The following is an 18,061-nucleotide window of genomic DNA, read 5'->3' as shown; positions in this document are numbered from 1 at the left end:
TCCGGGTAGAGCTTTTTTTTTTTAATCTTGAAGGCAAGATGGACGGAGCTCGCGAAAGGGGCGGAGGCCTCCTCTGCACGGTAGGTGGGAGAACTCTCCCGGGTGGGAGAATGGAGCGCTTTTTCCTCCCTTTCCGTCTTGACGCTTTGCGCATGTCCGAAGGAGTTGAGGGGGGGGGGTGTCTTTTGAAAAGCAGGCATAAAGGGGGCGTAACTGCTGGGTCATTCTTTAAAATGGCACCGTCTCCGGGCAAGGGGTGCTTAAATCTGGCTGAGGGAAGAAATACGGGCGGTCAAGTTCGTTTAGTGACCGTTGAAAGGCTTCGTTTAGTGGCTGTTTAGAAGAGGTCGTTTAAAACAGGGGTCTTCAACCTTGACAACCAAAGCTGGCTGAGGAACTCTGGGAGTTAAAGTCCCCAAGTCTTAAAGTTGCTAAGGTTGGATTTAGAAGACTTTGTTTAGTGGTTGCTCAAAGTTACAGTGGCCCTGAAAAAAATGTTTTTTTTTAACAATTAGTGACCATTCCTACTTGGCAGCTCCCTAAGGTCGTGTGATTCCCTCACAAGCGAAGTCAATGGGGCAACCAGATTGCCTTTTCAGCCAGAATAGAATAGAATAGAATTCTTCATTGGCCAAGTGTAATTGGACACACAAGGAATTTGTCTTTGGTGCATCTGCTCTCAGTGTACATAAAAGAAAAGATACATTTGCCAAGTATCTGCCAAGAATCATGAGGTACAACACTTAATGATTGTCATTAAATTGCCCCTGCCCTTCCAGGTTTCTTGTGGAGCCTCATCTTAAATTAAAATTTTGTAATTAGGTCAGTATTTCTTCAAACTTGGCAGCTTGAAGATGTGTGGGCTTCCCCTTATCAGCCTGCTAACAAGTCAACTTCCAGAAGGGTTCCGCTGTATAGGTCAGGCAAGCCCATATTGGCACTGACAGTTTTGCGTTGCTTTCTCTTTTTCTTTTTTAAAATAGTTTTATTAAATATAAACATTTTTTTAAAAATACATGCTTCTCCTTTTCTTATTGTAGTTGGAGTTTGCTGTCGAGATGACTTGTCAAAATTGCGTGGAGGCGGTCCAGAAAACACTGCAAAAAGCACCTGGTGAGATTGACCTCAGAACGATCAACGTTCTTTTCAACGTTTATTTTGTTTTATATTATAAATTTCCATAATTTATAATTTAATTTATCATTTATGTTTTCTGAAATACACAGCCAATACACAGCACCAATTTTGAAAAACAAAGACAACCCTAAATCCCTTCAATTTTGGAAGCCTTGTCCCAGATGCAAAAGTATTTTCATGAATTGCTAAATGTAGAAATGTTGCTGTTGGCTTTAGGATTTTTTTCTGCAGGGTGACGTAATAAGGCCTTTCTCAGATCAAGCTGCAAACTGCATGTTAGGAGTTGTCTTTTGGCCAGAAATGACCCAAAAACATTGAAAATCACAAGTCCGCTTGACCCCAGACTCTCCTATCCTAAATATGAGCCAATTGCCCAGCACCCAAACTACAGTCACATGATGGCAGAGTGGCACGTAGCAGCCAGAACTTGCAAGACGGGTTGTTAAGTAGTTCTGGGAAGATGCATTTTAATTGGAATGGGTGTCTAAACCGGTTATTTAAGTGGGGACTACCTTCACAAGGAGACATAATGACTGGGTGGAGGAAGGCAGTTAATAGATTAACCCAGGAAACAAAATTTTTAGTATCCCAACAAACTAGCTCTCTGCATGAATGTAATTAATCCATTAGATAAGTACAGTGGTACTTCTGCTTATGAATTTAATTCGTTCCGTGACCAGGTTCTTAAGTAGAATAGTTTGTAAGAGGAAGCAATTTTCCCCATAGGAATCAATGTAAAAGCAAATAATGCATGCAATTTCTCTATCACACAATGCTAAGCCGAGGGGGCACTGCCTAAAGCTCGTAGGCAAGAAAGTGAGGACAAAAAAGGGGAAATATTTCTTCACCCAGAGGGTCCTTGGTTTATGGAAGAAGAGATCGTGACAGCTGTCAGCCTGGATAGCTTCAAGGCAGGATTAGATAGATACATGAATGTCAACTGTATCAGTGGTTACTGAAACGGATGTCCAAGTGCCGCCTCTATGTTGGTTGAGGCAGGCAGGATTCCCTTGAATACCATTTGTTGGGGGTCAAGGGAAAGGGAGGGTTTTGCCTTCTTTCTGTTCAAGATCCCCAAGGACAATTGACGGGCCGCTGTGTGACGCAGAATGCTGGACTGGAGGGGCTTTGGCCTGATTTAGCATGGTTCTTATGTTCTTATGGTGCAGACAGCAGCTGGATTGGATTAATTGCCACCAGAGGCTGTTTGAGGTTTGTTTGCGAGAGATTTGGAGCACTAAAGGGGTCTTAACTGCCAGCTGTTTGTGTTGGGCTATAGTCCTGCCATCGGCATGAAAGCCATCTGGGTGACATTAGACCAATTCCTCTCTCTCAGCCCTTCCTGCATTCCAGATGTTGTGGTGGGGAAAAATAAGAGGAAGATATCTTGGATATGTTCACCACTGTGAGTTATATGTAAAAATAATAAAGGTAGCATATATAAAATTGCTTACATGAGCTTGTCCCAGTATTGCCCATGTGAAGAGGTGTGGATGGCAATGCCCAGAATTTCCTAGTAAGCTTCTGTGCAGCCAGCTGGGGAATATGGGAGTTGAAGTCCACACATCTTCCTGTTGCCAATAGTATTGGGAAACCTTACGCTACATGTTACCCTCTCTGTTTCCTTACAGGCCTCCGCATAGTTGACATCCAGCTGGCTTCCCAAACTGTCTTGGTGGAGACAAGTCTTGCTACTGAGGAAGTCCAGAAGCTGTTAGAAACTACAGGGCGCAAGGCTGTACTGAAAGGAATGGGGGGCAGTGTTCCAGGTAAATGCCAGCATGATCTTCGACTTCCTTTTCCTGGAATAAATCTCCCGGTACTCCGAATCTTTGGAGAAGGGCGGCATACAAATAATAATGATAATGATAATAAAAAATTGCTCTATGGTAGCAGTTCTCAACCTGGGGGTCAGTTTCATGATATGGAGCCGACATGGCGCAGTGGGTAGAGTGTAGTACTGCTGCAGGCCACTAAATAATAATAATAATAATAATAATAATAATAATAATAATAATAATAATAATGGCTTACAAGTGGAACAGTGTGAGCCGCCCCAAGTCTTCGGAGAAGGGCGGCATACAAATCTAATATTATAATAATAATAATAATAATAATAATAATAATAATAATAACTGGAGGGATCATAAGCCCGAAAAAGTGGTCGAAAATGAGCAAGCAAAACTACTGTGGGACTTCCGACTTCAGACTGACCGAATTCTGAAGCATAACACACCAGACATCCTGATCGTGGAGAAAAAGAAAGTATGGATCATTGACATCGCAATCCCAGGAGACAGCAGAATTGAGGAGAAGCAGCTGAAATACGAAGATCTAAAAATCGAGCTGCAATGACTCTGGCATAAGCCCGTGAAAGTGGTCCCAGTGGTACTTGGCATGCTGGGCGCAGTGCCAAAGGATCTCAGCGGACATTTGAAAACCATTGGAATTGACAAAATCTCCATCTGTCAATTGCAAAAGGCCGCTTTACTGGGATCGGCAAACATAATTCTCCGCTACATCACGCAGTCCTAGGTGCTTGGGAAGCGCCCGACTGGTGATGAAATACGAAATCTTGTGTGATCTTGTTTGCTATGTTGTATTGACATAATAATAATAATAATAATAATAATAATAATAATAAATTCGATTTGTATGCCACCCCTCTCCGAAGACTCGGGCGGCTCACAACAATCTAACAATAAAAAACTATAGTTAAAACCCACTATCATTAAAAAGCAATGTAGATCTGCAGGTCAGCAGTTCAAATCTCATCACCGGCTCAAGGTTTACTCAGCCTTCTATCCTTCCGAGGTGGGTAACATGAGGATCCAGATTGTGGGGGCAATAGGCTGGCTCTGTTAAAAAAAGTGCTATTGCTAACATGTTGTAAGCCGCCCTGAGTCTAAGGAGAAGGGCGGCATTAAAAAAAATATTGAATACATACATACATACATACATACATACGCAGTGGGTGCTTTATAATAATCAGCTAGAAAAGGTAAAAACACAAAAACATTTCCCCCCCCAAACGCCATCACTCTGCCAAACAAATAATCCCCTCAACACTGTCAAACTATTTACTAAGTCTGCAGTACTACCAGTAGTAGTTTTTTTCTCACCATTCCTATAATTCCATACTGTTTTTGTGATTAACCACCAGATTCTTTATTACATTCAATGCATTGAACATGACGCTTTAATTATGTTCAATTCGTACCAATGAAAATACATCCCGCATATTCGATATTTACGATTCATAACAGTTGCAAAATTACAGCGATCAAGGAGCAATGAAAATAATTTTATGGTTGGGGGTCACCACAACAAGCTCACAGAGCACCAAAGATCCTACAGTTCTCTTCCTCCTCCTTTTCTCTTCTTTTCTCCATTCCACTTATTTATTTATTTTATTTATTTATTATTTAGATTTGTATGCCGCCCCTCTCCGCAGACTCGGGGCGGCTCACAACAGAATACAACAATTCATGACAAATCTAAATTATAGTTTAAAATATTTTTTAAAAAACCATTTACTAAGCAAACATACACACAAACATACCATGTATAAATTGTACATGCCCGGGGGAGATGTCTCAGTTCCCCCGTGCCTGACGACAAAGGTGGGTTTTAAGGAGCTTACGAAAGGCAAGGAGAGTAGGGGCAGTTCTAATCTCTGGGGGGAGTTGGTTCCAGAGAATCGGGGCCACCACAGAGAAGGCTCTTCCCCTGGGGCCCGCCAACCGACATTGTTTAGTTGACAGGACCCGGAGAAGGCCCACTCTGTGGGACCTTCCAGCACTGATGAGATTACTCAGTTTGGGGACGAAACGGCCTGCGGGGAAACCACCAAGCTCCAGAGAGCACCGCTCAGATTAATTTTCTACTACAAAAGTCTCTCTCTCTCCCTCTTGACCTCCCCTTTGTTTTCCAAGGATTGCTCGGCACGGCCGCGGTGGCCATTGTGTCGGGCCGCGGACTGATCCAAGGGGTTGTGAGGTTCCTGCAAGTCTCACCTGCCAAGTGCCTTGTGGAGGGCACGGTCGATGGTCTTCAGCCGGGGCTGCACGGCCTTCACGTCCACGAATTTGGAGACCTCAGCCGGTCTTGTGACAGGTGAGAGGCGCTAGGACAGCGGGGTTGTCAAACTCAAAGATCACAGGCTGAATGCGGCCCACAGTTTAGATCTGGCACCGCAAAGGACCAGCCCACGATGCCTCGGCTAGCAAAAATAGGGCTCGGAGGATGGGGGAGGCTCCCTTTTGGCCAGCAGGGAGCTAGCAAAAGGAGAAATTTCTTTATCTATTTATATTTTTAATTTTAATGTTATTTATTTGACTTCTCAACCAACTCAGGGCAGCATAGAAGTTTCCCCCTTTGCATTTGAGCATCCAGAAAGGCAGTGTTGGGAAGAGAGCCAGGAAGGAAAAAGAGGGAAAGGAAGAATGAAGAGGGAAAGGGAAGGAAGGAAAGAAGAGGGAAGGGGAAGGAAGGAAGAAGTATGAAGAGGAAAAAGGGAAGGAAGGAAAGAAGAGGGAAGGGGAAGGAAGGAAGAATGAATGAAGAGGGAAAGGGAAGGAAGGAAGGATGAAGAGGGAAGGAAAAGGAAAGATGAAGAGGGAAGGGGAAGGAAGGGGGAAGGAAGGGAGGATGAATGAAGGAAAAGGAAGGAAGGAAAGAGAAAGAATGAAGAGGAAAGGAAGGAAAGAAGAAAGAATGAAGACGGAAGGAAAACAAAGGAAGGAAGAATAATGAAGGAAGGAAAAGGAAAGAAGGAAAGGGAAGGAAGGAAGAATGAAGAGGGAAGGGGAAGGAAGAAAGGAAGGAAGAATGAAGAGGGAAGGGGAAGGGAGGAAGGAGAAAGAATGAAGAGGAAAGGAAAAAGAAGGAAAGAAGGAAGGGAGGAAGAATGAAGAGGGAAGGGGAAGGAAGGAAGGGAGGGTGAATGAAGGAAAAGGAAGGAAGGAAAGAGAAAGAATGAAGAGGAAAGGAAGGAAAGAAGAAAGAATGAAGACGGAAGGAAAACAAAGGAAGGAAGAATAAGGAAGGAAGGAAGGAAGGAAGGGAAAGGGAAGGGAAGTCCTACCTTAGCACTTGGTCACCAGCAGACAGCAAACCTCCTCTGTAGGACAATGGTCTCGCTTTCCGTTGCTGGAGACAGTGGATCCCCTCAGCCCTACCCAGGCCACCACAGGGTTGACAGTGAGCTAATCACCACCACCACCCCTGGCCATGTTCTCCACTGGGTCAAACACAACCCCGATGCGTCCCTAAGTGAAATGGGGTTTGACGTGCCCTAGAAAATGTCCCCCCCCCCCCCACTCCTAGATGGTTTCAGGGGTTGTAAAAGTTGTCTTTCCTGACCACCAAACCTCCCATCCTGATTTCATCCTCAAACAGTTGCGGAGACCATTTCAACCCCAAAGGGGAACCCCACGGAGGCCCCCAGGACCTGCACAGGGTGAGTTTGGCTGCCTCTTGCTTTTAAAAATTATTTCCCGCTGTTGATGTCTCTTGTTCAACCTTGGATGAGCTTCCAGGTTGGTTGGTTGGGTGGCAGGCAACAAGTTTGTGGCTGCTCCTACGCTGGAGACATTGATAGAAACATAGAAGACTGACGGCAGAAAAAGACCTCATGGTCCATCTAGTCTGCCCTTATACTATTTCCTGTGTTTTATCTTAGGATGGATCTATGTTTATCCCAGGCAGGTTTAAATTCAGTTCCTGTGGATTTACCAACCACGTCTGCTGGAAGTTTGTTCCAAGGATCTACTACTCTTTCAGTGAAATAATATTTCCTCACGTTGCTTTTGATCTTTCCCCCAACTAACTTCAGATTGTGTCCCCTTGTTCTTGTGTTCACTTTCCTATTAAAAACACTTCCCTCCTGAATCCTATTTAACCCTTTAACATATTTAAATATTTCGATCATGTCCCCCCTTTCCCTTCTGTCCTCCAGACTATACAGATTGAGTCCATGAAGTCTTTCCTGATACGTTTTATGCTTAAGACCTTCCACCATTCTTGTAGCCCGTCTTTGGACCCGTTCAATTTTGTCAATATCTTTTTGTAGGTGAGGTCTCCAGAACTGGACACAGTATTATTCCAAATGTGGTCTCACCAGCGCTCTATATAAGGGGATCACAATCTCCCTCTTCCTGCTTGTTATACCTCTAGCTATGCAGCCAAGCATCCTACTTGCTTTTCCTACTGCCCGACCACACTGCTCACCCATTTTGAGACTGTCAGAAATCACTACCCCTAAATCCTTCTCTTCTGAAGTTTTTGTTAACACAGAACTGCCAATGCAATACTCAGATTGAGGATTCCTTTTCCCCAAGTGCATTATTTTACATTTGGAAACATTCAACTTCAGTTTCCATTGCTTTGACCATTTATCTAGTAAAGCTAAATCATTTACCATATTACAGACCCCTCCAGGAATATCAACCCTATTGCACACTTTAGAGTCATGGGCAAATAGGCAAACCTTCCCTACCAAACCTTCCCCTATGTCACTCACAAACATATTAAAAAGAATAGGACCCAGAACAGACCCTTGTGGCACACCGCTTGTAACCTGTCTCTGTTCAGAATTCTCGCCATTAACAATAACTCTCTGATGTCTATGCTTCAGCCAGCTTGAAATCCACTGAACTATCCAGGGATTAAGTCCAATCTTCACTAATTTATCTATCAGCTCTTTATGTGGAACCGTATCAAAGGCTTTGCTGAAGTCCAGATAGGCAATATCCACGGCACCACCTTCATCCAACACCTTTGTGACATAGTCAAAGAAATCAATGAGATTAGTCTGACATGATTTGCCTTCAGTAAAGCCATGCTGATTTGGGTCCAATAAGTTATTGTTTTTTAGGTGCTGATTTATCCTCTTTTTGAGTAGAATAGAATTGAATAGAATTAGAAGAACAGTGAATAGAAAATGAGAGAATAGGAATAGAATAGAATTGAATTAGAGGAATGGAATAGAGAAGAGAATAGGATAGAATAGAGTTAGAGGAACAGAACAGTAGAATAGAATTGAATTGAATTAGAGGAATGGAGTGGAACAGAATAGAATATAACATAGAATACAATAGAATAGAATGAGAGGAATGGAATGGAACAGAATAGAATAAAATACAGTAATCCCTCGTTCTTCGCGGGGGATGCGTTCCAAGACCACCCGTGAAAAACGAGTTTCCATGAAGTAGAGGAAAGATATTTTTAATGTATTTAACAAGTATTTGGACTTTTAAAACCCACCGTTTGCATTAAACAGTCATTCTATAATGTTTCTCAGCTGGAACTACATGTGTCTATCCTACCAGTTTCTTTAATAGAGTACAGTAGTTCTGTAGAATTTTATGAATTTTTAGTGGATTTAAAATTTTCAATGGATTTAATGGATTTAAGCCCCCTTTGAAAACCCGTGAAGTAGCGAATCCGAATGAATAGAATGAACCGTGAAGTAGCGAGGGATTACTGTGTAGGAGTGAATAGAATAGAGTTAGAAGAACAGAACAGAACAGAATATAGGAATGAATAGAATAGAATAGAGTTAGAGGAATGGAATAGGGAATAGAATAGAATAGAGTTAGAGGAATGAAATATAGAATAGAATAGAATAGAGAGGAATAGAATAGTTAGAGGAATGGAATGGAACAGAATAGAATATAGGAATGAATAAAATAGAGTTAGAGGAATGGAATAGGGAATAGAATAGAATAGAGTTAGAGGAATGAAATATAGAATAGAATAGAATAGAATAGAGAGGAATAGAATAGAGTTAGAGGAATGGAATGGAACAGAATAGAATATAGGAATGAATAAAATAGAGTTAGAGGAATGGAATAGGGAATAGAATAGAATACAGTTAGAGGAATAAAATAGAGTTAGAGGAATGGAATAGGGAATAGAATAGAATAAAATGGAATAGAGGAATGAATAGAAGATCGGAGAGCCGTTGGTCTGGGATGGTAGAAGGTTTCTTGCTTGAGCCAAGGGCTGGGGCTTAGAAGACCTCCAAGCTCCCTTCCAACTCGGTTTATTCTGCTGTGCTGTTAACCGTGACTTTTAAGTTGAAGACTTCAATCCTTTGTTTTTCAGCATGCGGGCGATCTTGGGAACATCTTGGCCACTGCTGATAGAAGAGCATCTTTCCGGATGGAAGACCCTCAGCTGAAGGTGAGTCACTCCCTGGGGCAACTGATCAGGTAGGGTGGGTTTGCAGCAGCTGCTTATATTCTGTCCTACCCACCCACCCACCCTGCCCCACCCCACCACTTTTGCCCAAGCTGGGAGCGGCCCATTCTCTCAAACTAGCCTAGTAAATGTGAGTTGTAAGCCAGTTTAGGCATAAAACATGGCTGGGTGACTTTGGGCCAGCCATCGGGAGAATTTGAATCCTAATTCTGCCATAGAATAGGGATAGAATAGAATCAGAATAAAAAGAGTGGAATGGAGGAGAGGAGATGGAAGATAGAGTAGAATAGAAGTAGAATAAAAGTGAATAGAAAATAGAATAGAATAGAATGAAGAATGGAATAGAATAGAATAGGATAGAGGAATGGAAATAGGAATAGAATAGAATTCTGAATAGAATAGAAAATAGGAATAGAATAGAGAAGAATAAGAATTAGAATAGAATAAGAATTCGAATGAAATAAAAATAGAATAGAATAGAATAATGGAATGGAAGTAGGAATAGAATAGGAAAAGAACAGAATTCTGAATAGAATAGAAAATAGGAATAGAATAGAGAAGATTAAGAATTAGAATAGAATAAGAATTCGAATGAAATAAAAATAGAATAGAATAATGGAATGGAAGTAGGAATAGAATAGAATTCTGAATAGAATAGAAAATAGGAATAGAATAGATAAGAATAAGAATTAGAATAGAATAAGAATTTGAATTCGAATGAAATAAAAATAGAATAGAATAGAATAATGGAATGGAAGTAGGAATAGAATAGGAAAAGAACAGAATTCTGAATAGAATATAAAATAGGAATAGAACTAAGAACTAGAACTAAGAACTAAGAACTAGAACTTAGATGCCTTAAACAAGATCTAAGTATTGCCCACAAGATCATATGCTGCAACGTCCTGCCTGTCGGCGACTACTTCAGCTTCAACCACAACAACACAAGAGCACACAACAGATTTAAACTTAATATTAACCGCTCCAAACTTGACTGTAAAAAATATGACTTCAGCAACCGAGTTGTCGAAGCGTGGAACTCATTACCGGACTCCATAGTGTCATCCCCAAACCCCCAACACTTTATCCTTAGATTATCCACGGTTGACCTCTCCAGATTCCTAAGAGGTCAGTAAGGGGCGAGTAGAGTGCCTTCCGTCCCCTGTCCTATTGCTCTCCTATAGAATAGAGAAGAATAAGAATTAGAATAGAATAAGAATTAGAATGAAATAAGAATTAGAATGAAAATAGAATAGTATAGAATAGAATAGAATAGAGTAGAATAGAGGAATGAATAGAAGATATGATAGGGTATAATAAGGAATGGAGTGGAATAGAAAATAGAATTAGAATAAAGTGAATAGAAACATAGAAACATAGAAGACTGACGGCAGAAAAAGACCTCATGGTCCATCTAGTCTGCCCTTATACTATTTCCTGTATTTTATCTTACAATGGATCTATGTTTATCCCAGGCATGTTTACATTCAGTTACAGTGGATTTACCAACCACGTCTGCTGGAAGTTTGTTCCAAGGATCTACTACTCTTTCAGTAAAATAATATTTCCTCATGTTGCTTTTGATCTTTCCCCCAACTAACTTCAGATTGTGTCCCCTTGTTCTTGTGTCCACTTTCCTATTAAAAACACTTCCCTCCTGGACCTTATTTAACCCTTTGACATATTTAAATGTTTCGATCATGTCCCCCCTTTCCCTTCTGTCCTCCAGACTATACAGATTGAGTTCATGAAGTCTTTCCTGATACGTTTTATGCTTAAGACCTTCCACCATTCTTGTAGCCCGTCTTTGGACCCGTTCAATTTTGTCAATATCTTTTTGTAGGTGAGGTCTCCAGAACTGAACACAGTATTCCAAATGGGGTCTCACCAGTGCTCTATATAGCGGGATCACAATCCCCCTCTTCCTGCTTGTTATACCTCTAGGTATAACAAGCAGGAAGATAGAAAATAAGAGAAAAGAATATTAAAGAATAAAATAAAAAACAAATGAAATAATGAAATGAAATTGGGTAGGATCCCATGATGCTTAACCACTTTGCCCTTTAATGTGAATTGTGGCTGTGAATTGAAGACTTCCTGTCCGGATACCTTTTTTGGCTGTCGTGGGAAAAGGTTGGGTCCACTCACGGTGTTTTGCTTTCCTCCCTTCCTTAGGTGGACGATATCATTGGTCGTTCTTTGGTGATAGATGAAGGGGAGGATGACTTGGGCCATGGGAATCACCCGCTGTCAAAAATCTCTGGAAATTCTGGGGAGAGGTGAGGAATCCATTTTGCCTCCTCTTGACAGGCAAAGATTAGATTAGATTAGATTAGATTTATTGGATTTATATGCCGCCCCTCTCCTCAAACTCGGGACGGCTCACAACAATAATAAAAAACAGCACAGTACATAATACCAAATCCAATGCCCACCAATCTAATTACAATTTAAAATTAGTAATCTCATAAAAACAGTATATATAAAAAACAGGCACACAGTCAATCAATCAACAAACAACATGGGCAAGGGGGAGGTGTTTTAGTTCCCCCATGCCTGACGGCAGAGGTGGGTCTTAAGGAGTTTACGAAAGGCAGGGAGGGTGGGGGCAATCCTAATCTCAGGGGGGAGCTGGTTCCAGAGGGTCGGGCCCCCCACAGAGAAGGCTCTTCCCCTGGGTCCCGCCAGACGACATTGTTTAGTCGACGGGACCCGAAGAAGGCCAACTCTGTGGGACCTAACCGGGTCAATGGGGTTCCACCTAACAGCCAACTTAACAACTTCAACGATTCTCTTAACAAACTGTGCACAACAGGTGATAAAATGGGGCCAAACTCACTTAACAAATGTGTGGCTTGGCAACAGAAATATTGGACCGTACTGTGGTCCTAACTGAGGAATTCCTGAATTGTACCCCAAGGTAGTGTGTGAGTTATCGCCAGTAGCGTTGCAAGTGGGGGTTGATTCTCAGACTTTAAACTGTTAGGCAAGTTCCCTCTAGTTTAGAAAAACAAATATAGAAAAATCCAGGTTATCTACTAGCCTTCCGCAAAGCCATAAAAACCTCGCTTTTCCAGCAGGCTTGGAATCGTTGATCAGATGGCATTCCATCGGGATCCGACCAGGAAAGATATACCGTATATACTCGAGTATAAGCCGACCCGAGTATAAGCCGAGGCACCAGTTTTTGCCACAAAAACCTGGGAAAACTTATTGACCCGAGTATAAGCCGAGGTTAGAAAATGCAGTGGCTACTGGTAACTTATAAAAATGGAAACCAATAAAATTACATTAATTGAGACATCAGTAGATTAAATGTTTTAGAATATTTATTTTAAAGAAAACCAAAATTAGCTCTGTAAATTTAAAAGAGGGTAAACGAAAGCAATCTGGTAATAACAATAAATTAAAAAGTAAAAAAAGTAGCTCAATCAGCAACCAAGCTAAAATCTATTTCTAAACCTAACCCAGGGGTCTTTAAACTTGACAGTTTTAAGACTAGTGGACTTCAACTCCCAGAATTCCTGCACCAGCCATGCTACTTCAGGAGTAGGAGTTGAAGTCCACAAGCCCTAATTTTTCCAGGTTTGAAGACTCTTGCATTTCTAACCCTAACCCAGGGCTCTTTAAACTTGAGTTTTTAGAAGCCTGAAGAGAGTTCATGTTGTTCCCCCCCCCCTTTAGCTTGTTGGCTGGCTCGTTGGCTTGATCTCCCACCCCTGATCCTCCCTCCTCCTGGTCTCCCTTTATTGCCCCATGTGTTGTGCAGGGAAGCAGATTTGCTAAAGAGATCCACTTGGGACGGCAACAGGGAAATGAGGCGGAGGAGAGCCAGAATAGCCCACAGCCGCGGGGGAGGAGGAGGAAAGGAAAGAGCTGTCCTCCTCTTCCTTCTCCTCCTTCTCCTGCTGCCATACCAAGTGGATCTCTGTAAAAAATCTGCTTCTCTCTCTGGCTGGAGGCTTCTAAAGCCTGGAGAGAGTTCATGCCGTCCCCGTCCTCCCGGTTTAGCTTGCTGGCGGGGCGCCCTCTTGTGGTGATTCGGCGCCCTCTTGTGGTGACTCGAGTATAAGCCGAGGTCGGGTTTTTCAGCCCATTTTTGGGACTGAAAAACTCGGCTTATACTCGAGTATATACGGTATTTGGCTTTTAGCTGGTGCGAGTGTTCATTGTGGGTTTTAAATTGTTTTGTGCTGATTTTAAGGGGTTTTATATTGTACTGTTTTTAGGGGAGCCTTATATTTTATATTTAAGGGGTATATGTCCAGCAAACCTGGAAAACAGGGAAATCAGGGAATTATCAGGGAAATCGGTGGTTGGGAAATATCAGGGAATTAGGAGGGAATTACTGAAAAAAAATGGAATAAATCAGCGGGGGGAAACCAAACTGTATTAAAATGTTTAAAAGTCAGGGGAAAATAATGTAAAAAAAAATGGATCGCGCTACCTGGCAGAGTCAAGCAAAAATGAGCATAACTGTGGCAACAACTTGCTTCCTCAGCTGCCAATATTTCTCCACGGCTTAGCCGTTTGGTATGATGTCATCTACGTCTGCGCCTTAACGTGATCGCAAGTTATAGGGAAACGTCAGGGAAATATCAGGGAATTTCAAAATGCTTTCCCCGTGGACACCCTGTTTTATATGATTGTAAGCTCCCCCGAGTTCTCCAGGAGTGGGGTGGCATATAATTCCAAATAAATAAGTAAGCAAGCAAGTAAATAAGTAAACTAACTAACCAACCAACCAAGGAGAGGAGCAACCTGGAATTTCCTGACAGTGAGGACAATTAACCAGTGGAACAGCTTGCCACCAGAAGTTGTGAATGCTCCAAAACTGGAGCTTTTTAAGAAAAAACTCGACACCATTTGTCTCTTTCTTGAGCAGGTCTAGACTGAAAGACCTCCAAGGCCCCTTCCCTTGTGGCACAGTGGTTCGACTGCAGTATTGCAGGCTAACTCTTCCCACTGCAAGTAGTTCAATCCTTGCTGTCTTTCCGAGGTGGGTAAAATTAGGACCGAGATTGTTGGGGACAAGAGGTTGACTCTAAACTGCTTAGAGAGGGCTGTGAAGCAGCATGTAAGTCCTAAGTGCTATAGCTGTCCCAACTTTGTTATTCTGTCATTCATTCATTGCCCAGGTTCGCCTGGTGCACCAGTTGCGGCCCTATTTGGACAGGGAGTCATTGCTCAGTCACTCATGCCCTCACCACCTCGAGGTTCGATTACTGCAAGGCTCTCTACATGGAGCTACCTTTGAAAAGTGTACGGAAACTTCAGATCGTGCAGAACGCGGCCGCGAGAGCCATCGTGGGGCTTCCCAGATTCGCCCACGTATCTACAACACTCCGTGGCCTGCATTGGCTGCCAATCAGTTTCCGGTCACAATTCAAAGTGTTGGTCATGACCTTTAAAGCCCTACATGGCATTGGACCAGAGTACCTCCGGAACCGCCTGCTACCGCACGAATCCCAGCGGCCGATAAGGTCCCACAGAGTTGGCCTCCTCCGGGTCCCATCGACTAAACAATGTCGTCTGGCGGGCCCCAGGGGAAGAGCCTTCTCTGTGGCAGCCCCAGCCCTCTGGAATCAACTCCCCCCAGAGATTAGAACTGCTCCCACCCTCCTTGTCTTCCGTAAACTACTTAAGACCCACCTATACCACCAGGCATGGGGGATTTGAGACACCTTTCCCCCAGGCTTATTATAATTTATGTTTGGTATGTATGTGCTGTTTGGTTTTTTAAATTGATAGGGTTTTTAGTTATTTTTAAATATTAGATTTGTGCCATTATAATATTGTTTTTATCGTTGTTGTGAGCCGCCCCGAGTCTTCGGAGAGGGGCGGCATACAAATCTAATAAATTGAATTGAAATTGAAATTGAAATTGAATTCTAAATCAGCTTTCAAGATTGTTAAAAAATCTTTTTCTTTCTCTTTCTTTCTTTCTGTCTGTCTCCTTTCTTTCTTTCTTTCTTTCTTTCGTTCTTTCTTTTCTCAGAGTGGCCTGCGGAATCATTGCCCGCTCAGCTGGCCTCTTCCAGAATCCCAAGAAAATATGTACCTGCAGTGGAGTGACCCTTTGGGAAGAACGGGGAAGATCTGGGAGTACGGTAGGCCAGGCCGCTCCCCAACAGCCCACTCCTCATCTGTAGGATGTGGATTTCCACCGCTGCTCCCCTCATTCGCTCAGGAGTTTTCCAAAGAAGGGGGTTCGCTGATTCTCTTAAGGGGCAGAGATCTCAGTTGGCAACCTCAAAAAGGCAGGTTTAGTGCGTGTGTTTTTGTGTGTCTGGACAGAGACACAAACACACAAAATGGCTTTTGCTGGTAGGGGGAAAGATTGGGGTGCTGTGCCCGCAGTTCTGTTTTGTGTGTTTTTGCTTCTGCGCATGCGCAGAAAGCAAAATCTTTCGAGGGGATGTGCGCAAGAGAGATTTTGGTGATTTTTTTTGCATCGGCGCATGTGCAGAAACAAAAAAACCCACCGAAATATCATGCACGCATGCACAGGCATCCCGGTGCAAGATTTTGCCCTCCTGCGCATGCACAGAAGTAAAAACATGATGGGACACACTCAGGAGAACAGAAACTGCGCGCACAGTGCAACTTTTGGTAACGGTGCGCCGTTTTCATCCATACGGGTAGCAACCCCAATACTGGGAAAGACAATAATTGCACTTGACTTGTGAAGTGGCATGTAAGTCCTAAGTGCTATTGCTGTCCCAACTTTGTTATTCTGTCATTCATTCTAAACCAGCTTTCAAGATTGTTAAATAATCTTTTTCTTTCTTTCTTTCTTTTTCTTTCTTTCATTCTTTCTTTCCTTCCTTTCTTTCTTTTGTTCTTTCTTTCTTTTCTTTCTTTCATTCTCCCTCCTTTCTTTCTTTCTTTCCTTCCTTCCTTTCTTTATTTTGTTCTTCCTTTCTTTTCTTTCTTTCATTCTCCTTTCTTTCTTTCCCTTCTTTCTTTCCTTCATTCCTTTCTTCCTTTCTTCCTCTTTCTTTCTTTTCTTTCTTTCATTCTCCCTCCTTTCTTTCTTTCCTTCCTTCCTTTCTTTTGTTCTTTCTTTCTTTCTTTTCTTTCTTTCATTCTCCCTCCTTTCTTTCTTTCATTCTCCTTTCTTTCATTCCTTCCTTCCTTCCTTTTCTTTCTTTCATTCTCCCTCCTTTCTTTCCTTCCTTTCTTTCTTTTGTTCTTTCTTTCTTTTCTTTCTTTCATTCTCCCTCCTTTCTTTCTTTCATTCTCCTTTCTTTCTTTTCTTTCCTTCATTCTCCCTCCTTTCTTTCTTTCATTCTCCTTTCTTTCTTTCTTTCTTTCATTCTTTCCTTCCTTCCTTTTCTTTCTTTCATTCTCCCTCCTTTCTTTCTTTCTTTCTTTCCTTCCTTTCTTTTGTTCTTTCTTTCTTTCTTTTCTTTCTTTCATTCTCCCTCCTTTCTTTCTTTCTTTCTTCCTTTCATTCTCCCTCCTTTCTTTCTTTCTTTCCTTCCTTTCTTTTGCTCTTTCTTTCTTTCCTTCCTTCCTTCCTTTCTTTTGTTCTTTCTTTTCTCAGAATAATTGCACTTGACCGATTTCCCCCCCAACCTCCAAACATTCCAATAAAGCACATCGCGTTCAGATTTTGTTTTGGTTTTCGCACATGTGCAATTTTTTTAGGCTTATGTTTTGGGATTTCCCCCCCCCACCGCTTCTTTTTACGCCCCCATTTTAGGATTGGTGGAACAGTGCCTTTTCCCTTCTGTGCAGGGCCCGGAAGGAAGGAAACCAACCGATCTTGTCCGCAGCTTAACGCTGGTGGGATAGCAGTAGGGAGATTTCCTCCAAAAAGGGGAATGTGTCAAGTTGGGGCAATATGTGATGGTGTTCTTTGTCCTGTTATCTTCAAGAGTCGGGGTGGCACAGTGGTTAGCGTGCTGTAGGTCAGCAGTTCAAATCTCACCACTGGCTCAAGGTTGACTCAGCCTTCCACCCTTCCAAGGCGGGTAAAATGAGGACCCGGATTATTGGGGGCAATATGCGGATTCTGTAAACCACTTAGGGCTGTAAAAGCACCAGGAAGCGGTTTATAAGTCTAAATGCTTTTTGCTATTTTTTTTGCTATCGCTATCTCAAGAAGACTCCATTGAGAGGTTTTGTGGAGGTGGCTACCATACCAAAAATTGTTAGCAGTCCTCTGCTTACAGTAGTTCATTTAATGACTGAGTGGTGTTCAGAAAAGTGACTTAGGACCATTGCAGCATTTCAACAGTAGTCATGTGATTTGATGCTCCGCCGACTGGCTCCTATTTATGACGGTCGCCGTGTCCCGGGATCACCTGATCCCCTTATTTTTGCAGCCTTCCGGCAAGCAAACAGCTGTGTCCTTCACAATTGCAGTGATTCCACTGGCAAGGGAGGTTGTAGAATGGGGCTAATTTCACTGAGCCAATGTCTCACCCTTAAGAACAGAAATTTTAGGATATCCTGTATCCAAGCCAGCTGTTTGTAAATCAGACCTCTTGGGTTGTGTGTGGTATATCCCTTAGTGTCTGTAAATTAGAGCTGGATTAGAAGAGCTCTGTTCTGTCCCAGCGCTGAGACCCCTGAAATAAGATGCACACCACCAGATTTTAGTATTAATTAATATTAAAATTTTAATACTGCCAGATTTTAGTATTAATTTTTTTTATTACTGCTAATTAAAGTTTTAGCAGCTGCTCAGAGTCCCAAGAATAAGTAAACG

The 18,061-nt window shown here is 42.3% G+C and overlaps 1 protein-coding gene across 1 annotated transcript; it reads left to right on the top strand.

Moving 5' to 3' along the window:
* Positions 1-9: 9 nt before the first annotated feature.
* CCS (copper chaperone for superoxide dismutase) lies at positions 10-16,956 on the top strand. The gene is made up of 8 exons (XM_070766387.1): positions 10-80; positions 1,041-1,113; positions 2,769-2,906; positions 5,073-5,253; positions 6,538-6,598; positions 9,247-9,324; positions 11,518-11,621; positions 15,341-16,956. The coding sequence occupies exons 1-8, from the start codon at positions 39-41 to the stop codon at positions 15,492-15,494; spliced, it is 831 nt and encodes a 276-aa protein (XP_070622488.1). The 5' UTR covers positions 10-38; the 3' UTR covers positions 15,495-16,956.
* The last annotated feature ends 1,105 nt before the right edge of the window (positions 16,957-18,061 follow it).

This window comes from Erythrolamprus reginae, chromosome 13 (genome assembly GCF_031021105.1).
Source record: "Erythrolamprus reginae isolate rEryReg1 chromosome 13, rEryReg1.hap1, whole genome shotgun sequence".
In the NCBI taxonomy this organism is placed as follows: domain Eukaryota; kingdom Metazoa; phylum Chordata; class Lepidosauria; order Squamata; family Dipsadidae; genus Erythrolamprus; species Erythrolamprus reginae.
This window is presented reverse-complemented; position numbering and strand designations above follow the sequence as displayed.

Coding starts and splice junctions, on each gene's coding strand:
- CCS (XM_070766387.1), top strand. CDS start 39: ATGGACGGAGCTCGCGAAAGGGGCGGAGGCCTCCTCTGCACG. Junction 2,907..5,072: donor AATGGGGGGCAGTGTTCCAG/GTAAATGCCAGC, acceptor TTGTTTTCCAAG/GATTGCTCGGCACGGCCGCG. Junction 11,622..15,340: donor TCTGGAAATTCTGGGGAGAG/GTGAGGAATCCA, acceptor TTCTTTTCTCAG/AGTGGCCTGCGGAATCATTG.